The 7,306-nt window shown below is 42.6% G+C and overlaps 1 protein-coding gene across 1 annotated transcript in view; it reads left to right on the forward strand.

The window, feature by feature from the left end:
* Epm2a (epilepsy, progressive myoclonus type 2A, Lafora disease (laforin)) overlaps positions 1-7,306 on the forward strand; it is a 35,402-nt gene that overhangs the window by 21,227 nt on the left and 6,869 nt on the right. Inside the window, exon 3 of the mRNA XM_013026943.1 lies at positions 4,206-4,447. Coding sequence (XP_012882397.1) covers positions 4,206-4,447 — 242 coding nt within the window. The remainder of the gene's footprint in view (positions 1-4,205; positions 4,448-7,306) is intronic.

Here is a 7,306-nt window from a genome sequence, read left to right on the forward strand (position 1 = left end):
AGAAGGCCAAACTGTCTTTGACTCAAGAGCCTTAAGAAGTTATAATGCTGGGCACCATAGTGCACACCAGTGGTCCCAGCAACTTGAGAGGAGGAGGTATAAAGATTGTGGTCCAAGGCTAGCCCAGGCAAAAGTTAGTGAGACCTCTCAAAAGTAACCTAAAAGCTAAAGGATTGAAAGTGTGTTCATGATAGAATAGTAGGCATATAAATAAGGTGCTTCCAGCACCAAAAAAGGAAAAAAGAAAAGGCAAAAAAAGCATGAGCCTAGCTATGACTTTTAGAGACTGTACTCTGATACATTTTAGGTGACTTTCCATTGGAGTCTGGTTTTTGAAGGCCCTGTGGAGGAGGTCAACACTGTACTGCATGGATCAAAACGAGTTACTTCAGAACTGAAGTGTTGCCAGAAAGCTGAAGGGAAGGGTTTAGCCAAGGATGTGGTGGTGTTCCCTGCCACGTGGAAGGAGTTCAGGGGAGAGGATGCAGGATGATGGAGCGGGCTGGTGGGTGTGTACTGTGTCCCAGGGTGTCATTGGAGTGCTATACACAAATAGTAGGAGTGTTTGTCAAAATCACGCTGACTAGTGAAAAATGCCTGTGAAAATACACCTGTAGCTCGATATACAAAGAAGAATCTGGATGATGGGATGGATGATATATTTTAAACCAGAAGGTTCAGGCATTTGTTAGTCTACTATGGCTGCTGTAACAAAGGCCCGTCATATAAGTGGTCTCGTGAGAGAGATGTGCGGCTTCACATTTCTGTGTGCCTAAAAGTTTTCATAATGGGGCAGGGGACAAGAGAAAGATCTGTTGCAGGCTGCCTCCTCGGCCTGTTTGCAGCAGTGACCATGTTCTTTCTGTGTCTTTACATCGTCTTCCCTCAGTGCCTATTTCCAGCTGTTGCCCTGCAAGAACATGGCCTGCATTGAGTTGGATGGAGGATCTCAGATTAACTTAGTTACTAATGCAGAGACCCTGCCTCCACACAAGGTCACTCTCCGAGAAGATGGTGTAAAGACTTCATCAAATAAACTTTGGGGGACATCATCTCATTATATTTTTGTGATTGATTTAATCATATGGAATTTGATAAGATAGAAAATAAAAAGGACATTAGATCAAAATTGTTTGCTTCATCTGGCTATCGGCTATGTAACATAGTGAAAAAAAAAACCCTAGTATTGTCATTTAACGCAATCTCTATGCACTCTATTTACGCTATACTGTGTGATCCACGTGAAATGCTAATAAAATGATGTTTTTAAAAAAGGAGCTAATTGGTATGACTTTCTAAGCTGGAATTTGTCTTGGAGCAGTTATTCAGCCTGAACTAGCTTCCCCTGTTATAAGCGCCCTTTTGGAGTAGACATTTGTCATTAATAATTTAATACTGAATACTAGAGGACAAACTTTGAGCAGAAGGGGCTATATGCACTCATGAAAGTTAAAGCTTATGATATGTTGATTTTTTTTTTATGTTTCTCTTGCTTTGTCACTAATGAGATCCAAAGTACAGGACTGATAGACTTTTTTTTTTTTTTACTTATTATTTAATAGCCAGGCCACATTTTAATTTCACATTGAATTGCCCCCAAAATAATAAATAATTTTTTTTTTGGTCCAGTCGTGGGGCCTGAACTCTGGGCCTGGGCGCTGTCCCTGAGCTCTTTAGCTCAAGGCTAGCGCTCTACCACTTGAGCCACAGTCAAAATAGTAAATAATTTAAATGTAGCACAATTACCTAACTGACAAAATACTACATTGTGTTTTCCCCATAAGTTCTTCGCTGGGTTTTGAAAGAGCCTCATGTTTGTTTTTGTTGTTGTTTGTTGCTTTTAGAATGGTGTAGTGCTGGTTTGCCAAGGAGGAGGGCACTGCATAAATAAAAGCCAATGTTCATACATCTGTTCCACCATTATCTGGGGTTTCTCACTACTCTTTTTATTTCTCCTGTGGACATAATATAATGCTAATTCTTACCTTTCGGTAAAGGTTATTCTGCAATTTCTCATGGCCATTAGTGATGGGATCTCTGCTGTTGAGCCCACGGAGTGGATGTGCCTCCTGGTGTCTCTTGTCTCTTCTGTGCCAGTTCTTCCCATCAGTTCCCTGTGGTGATTTTTTCCAGCACGTGGGTTCTCACTCTACCTGGTGTCCTCATTATTGCCAGGGAGCCTCCTCCGCCTGACCGCTCATGTGAGCCAGTGGCTCATGCCTTTCACTTCAGTAGCTGCTGTAGGACAGGCTCCCAGTCCCCAAGGTTAAACAAATGGCGTGACTCCCTGTGCAGGCCCACACTCCCTCAAATGGATTACATGGACTTTGAGATGTAGTCTGAGAAGGCAGACTCCAAACTTGGCAGCCATTCGTTTCTTTCCCCTTGTGTTCAGTTAACTTGTAACATGACTAGGATGGATTTTATTTAAATGTAGTTTGGTTAATCTCAGCAGAAATAGTTAAAAAATTCAAGCATACAATTTTTTCCTACAAATTATTCTTTTTTTGCATATAACCACAATAAATACTTGTCATGACTCAAGTATGTTTAGGTGTTTTTTTTTAATGTTTAGATTTTGTTTTTGTTTTGCCAGTCCTGCGGTTTGAACTCAGGGCCTGAACTCTGTCCCTGAGCTTCTTTTGCTCAAGGCTAGTGCTCTACCACTTGAGCCACAGCACCACTTCAGCTTTTTCTAGTAGAGTTTATTGGAGATAAGAGTCTCACAGACTTTCCTGCCCATCCTGGCTTCAAACTGTGATCCTCAGATCTCAGCCTCCTGAGTAGCTCAGCATTACAGTGTGGTGCCTGACCCTGTGCATTAAACACATGGACAGACAGTCTCTCAAAATGCTGTCATATTTCTTACTTTCTGTCTAGGAGTCATTTACAGTCTTGAAATTATTTGTGGAGAAAGATAGGACTTCAATTTATGTGTGCATGTGGTGTCACTGAGAAATTCCATGTTCTCTTCTTTCCAAACAGACTGCTTTTGAAAGGTATCAGGATCTATTTATGAAGATTTTCTTGCATGCTTAAAGAGACTACCAAGCTGTGAGTCTGAAATATGACTGAATAAATAATCTGGCAAATTTCTTAGAGAAACAAGAAAGACCAATGATCCATGAAATCACAGTCCTTATTCAAGACCCATGTTAGGAATATGTCTCAGAAAGATTCTGGTAATAGCTGTTTTTATAATGTACCTCATGCGACACGAATGCAAGCTAGAAAGGGTGGGCAAATGTCATACTATTCGTTGTGTATATTTGCAAATGGAGCTAGATAAATTGAGGGGTGGATAGGGTTGGCAGGGACTGGGAAGAATCACGAAAGGGGTGACATTAATCCATAGCCATTGTACTCAGAGACTGACATGTGGAATTGCAAATCCTTTGTAGAACTACTTAGGGATAATTAAAATATATTTTTAAGCTCTGCTTTTAATCCTCCTCTGGGTAGATTGTCACTGCCCATTTGGTAGTGACTTCTCTTTGACCTTTCTAAATGATCTCTACTAGAGAAACCAGACATTCTCCATGTCAATCATAATCTGTGGTAAATTATTCACAAAATGGTTCTCTGGTGAGTTATAATGTCTTTTACAATTCAATTGCAAGATCGCCATAACATTTATTCCTTTCTTATGTCTTTGTGTTTTGGTATGTCTTACATAAAAAGTACCTAAATACAATTTTTATTCTCTAAGCAGCCTACTTAAACAAGCTTTTTTTCCTACCTTAAAAATTCTGATACTAAAAATTGCTTAAACTGTCACTCACATTAAAAGATGATTAGAGGTAAGATAAGATGAACAAAAAGGCACTTTTAAAGGTGTCAGATTATTCTCTTTGGAACAAATTTGTACAAGTTTACTTACTGTTGAGAAGTGACATCAGACATCTTGCTCCCTGCAGCATACCGGGTGGAGGGCGGCCTGAGGTGGGAAGGGCAAAGGGCACTGGGGCCATCTGATGAGGTTTGCTGGTACCCATGTCCGACATCCTACCTAAGTGAATTCTTTGTTTTCCTCAAAAAAGCAGCATCCACATACCTTTTCTTTCAATAAGAATAACACTGTCCTTCACGGCCCTATAAAATGCAGGTTTTTCTCTGCCAGACCAAAAGGCAAATTATAATTTAATACTTCTTGGCCATCATGTTACAGCCACAATGCTAATAGTTGGCCCATGTATTCTTGTTAGAATTGTGCCAAATATCTGGCTGGGAAGCTGTCCTCGCCAAGTGGAGCATGTTACCATCAAACTGAAGCATGAACTGGGGATTACAGCTGTCATGAATTTCCAGACGGAATGGGATATCGTGCAGAACTCCTCCGGCTGTAATCGCTACCCAGAACCCATGAGTCCAGACACTATGATGAAGCTGTATAAGGAGGAAGGCTTGGCCTATGTCTGGATGCCCACAGCAGACATGAGCACTGAAGGTAAAGATCAGAGGAAGACTATGACCACATTCTAGGAAACTGTTATTCTTTGTCTATGTCTGTCTGTCTGTCTGTCTGTGTCTAAACATCGATCTATCCATCTATGTAATCTATATCCCTACTTAGCTATAATTTAGTGTCTTAAATGTGAAAGGTTGAAATGGAGCAAATGTAAGGTATTAGAATGAATACATTGAATACATATCTCTTAACATCTTGACTCAGATTCTGTTTATTCTGGCTTCCTTAGTTTTTGACTCATCAAATAGTTCATTGTGTAACTTCATGTGTATGTGGCACTACCCTGGTGTCCGGGAACAGGATGGTAAAGAAAGGCAGGCACCACGGCCATCGTAAAGCCTTGTAGTCCTGTAGGGATGGCCAGTATTAAACACACAAGTAAAAATGGAAATGGAAAGGTATGGTGCATGTTGGTGTTAGAATGATACATAGACGTTGCTATGAGAAAACCCAGATCATCTAGGAAGATTTCCTCAGGAAGTGAGGCTTGAGCTAGGAGCCCAGGTGACTGCAGGAAGGTGGGAGGTGATGGGCTGGGGCTGATGAATCATCCATCACTGACTCTGCAAGTACTGGACAGGAGGCCTTTGATTGAACAGGGAATTAGTGTGTGGTCATTCCTGTGCTGCTGGGAAGGCAGAGTTCTGATCTAAAGGCAGAGATGAGTTCACAACGTACTACCACAAAGAGAAGAATAGACGTGATAGAATGAGCAATGTGCTCTGGGAGGGTTAGAGTTTTGGAGGAGCACAGTGAGGCCAGGCAAATGCCTTGCATTTCAGATGGGCCTGGCTTGGGTAGGGGGACGTGAGGAGAGGAAGGATATGTTTAGTAGATTAGTGACCCAGAAAGCATGGGATTTTAGAGGGACAATATGTATGTCAGCTTGGTTATAGATTAGGGTATATTATTCAATGTTGAGTGGGTAGTGGTAACTGTAGCTGATAGTTATGCTGATAGTATCAATGGTATGTCAGCAGGGGGCAGCAGAGAGCTGTGAAAATTTCATAGGCAGAGGTAGTTTGGTAACCTGTTTCTGAAAAGGCAACAGGCTTCAAAGTGAAGCCCAGACAGGGAATCAGGAAACATTGTACCATCAGCCCTTCCTACCCAGCAAATACTTTCCTAGGCAGCTTACATGCATGCATGTATCTAATTCTCCTAAGGTGGCTCTGGACAGACCTTGTAGTTAATTCCATTTTCACAGAGGAAGAGAGTAAGGGGCAAAAAGTTAAGTAAGCTTGACCAGGTAATAGAACTAAAAAGACACACAGCCTGGATTTCAAGGCCTGCAGTCTTGAGCCAGAGAATTGCCCCAGATACAACACTATGAAATGTCTCCCTACGTTCCCAAACACACTCTTCAGGCGCATTCCATAGACGGTCATAGTTTCAGTCCATAACACCCATGATAAACTAGAGTTTTATGCAAAGGTTCAAGCTGCAGGGGAGGTTGCTTATTTCTGGAAGAGTCTGTGATTGGCAAGACATTGCACCTTGAAGACCACAGGGAAGCTCCTCCTTGGCTTGTTTTGGGCCTCAAGTGGTCCCACTGGCCAGGCTGGACCCATTACCACTGAAGATGGGGGTCATTGTTATTCTCAGAGATGGGGAGCTTTATGGATAGCTTGGTTATTTCTTTTGGTAAGCTGATACAAAGAAGCTTGATTTAGTCTTAAGAGCTCTGTCCTTTCTCAAGGAACCACAAAAACGTAGGTTGCATTTACCTTGGCCATCATGTTTTGCTGCCTCAAGATAGATAAACTTGTTGGGATAGAAGGACCAGAGCATCTGGATGGTAGCTGCTTTGATTCCATTGCCTGACTACCATAGGAGATAGGCTAAGAGAAGCAGAGCTACTCTCTGTCTGCCATGCTATCCAGGCATGGTGATTTTGCTGGCAGTAGGTCATTTGCTCAATGTCTTTGGGTTCTGTAGATGCCTGATGGAGATCTGTCCCCAAGGAACCCTTGTAGTTGTCTTCAATCCAACGGTGGGGTCAGGAGGTCACCAGGTCCCAGACAGCGATAGCAGTTAGTGCTGCAGGGGCCACCTTCAGTGCAGAGACAGTGTGGCAGCACAGGTGACAGTGACACAAAAGCTCCCACCAGCAACAGGCTGTGCTCTAAGACCCAAGAAAGGATCTCTTCCATTCAGCTTAACCCCAAGGAGTTGTCAAAGCATTACTGCCCATCTCCACTCCTGCCTGACAGAGGAACATTTTTACAATAGATTAATCTATGCTGCTCGTAACAATAGCACAATGCACACAGAGATGAAACCCGCAGAATATTTTTAGAACTCTAGAGGAAAAAATAAACCCACATCCCTTTGGGAAGCATTTTGAGCAGCGGCATAATGCTGTCAGATAAACTCTGGGAAGGAGACTGTCTGCGAGGCTGGACTGTTCCCACTGCTTGTCACCGACTGGTTACAATTGGTCGTGTTATTGATCCTTCTAGTGCACCTTGTCATCTGCCCATGGGCGTGGCTTAGATTCATTTCTTCTTCTTTTTCTTTTCTTGTTTTTTTTTTTTTTAAAGAAGTTTATTTACACTATTTACACCAGAGAGGGGTCCTGCGACTACTTTGTCCTGGACTATATACCCAGAACTAGGAGCAGCCTCAACCACCAAGCCTCCAATGGGCAGCCCAACCCCCGACCTTTATTAGTTGGCCTGTAAAACACCAAATTAGTCGGTTGCAAACCTCCAAGGAGGAAGGCTTTTCTTTTTTCTTTTTGGGTCCGGTCATGGGGCCTGAACTCTGGGCCTGGGTGCTGTCCCTCAGCTCTTCAGCTCAAGGCTAGTGCTCTACCACTTGAGCCACAGCACCACT

This window comes from Dipodomys ordii, unplaced genomic scaffold, assembly GCF_000151885.1.
Source record: "Dipodomys ordii isolate 6190 unplaced genomic scaffold, Dord_2.0 Scaffold98, whole genome shotgun sequence".
Taxonomy (NCBI): Eukaryota; Metazoa; Chordata; class Mammalia; order Rodentia; family Heteromyidae; genus Dipodomys; species Dipodomys ordii.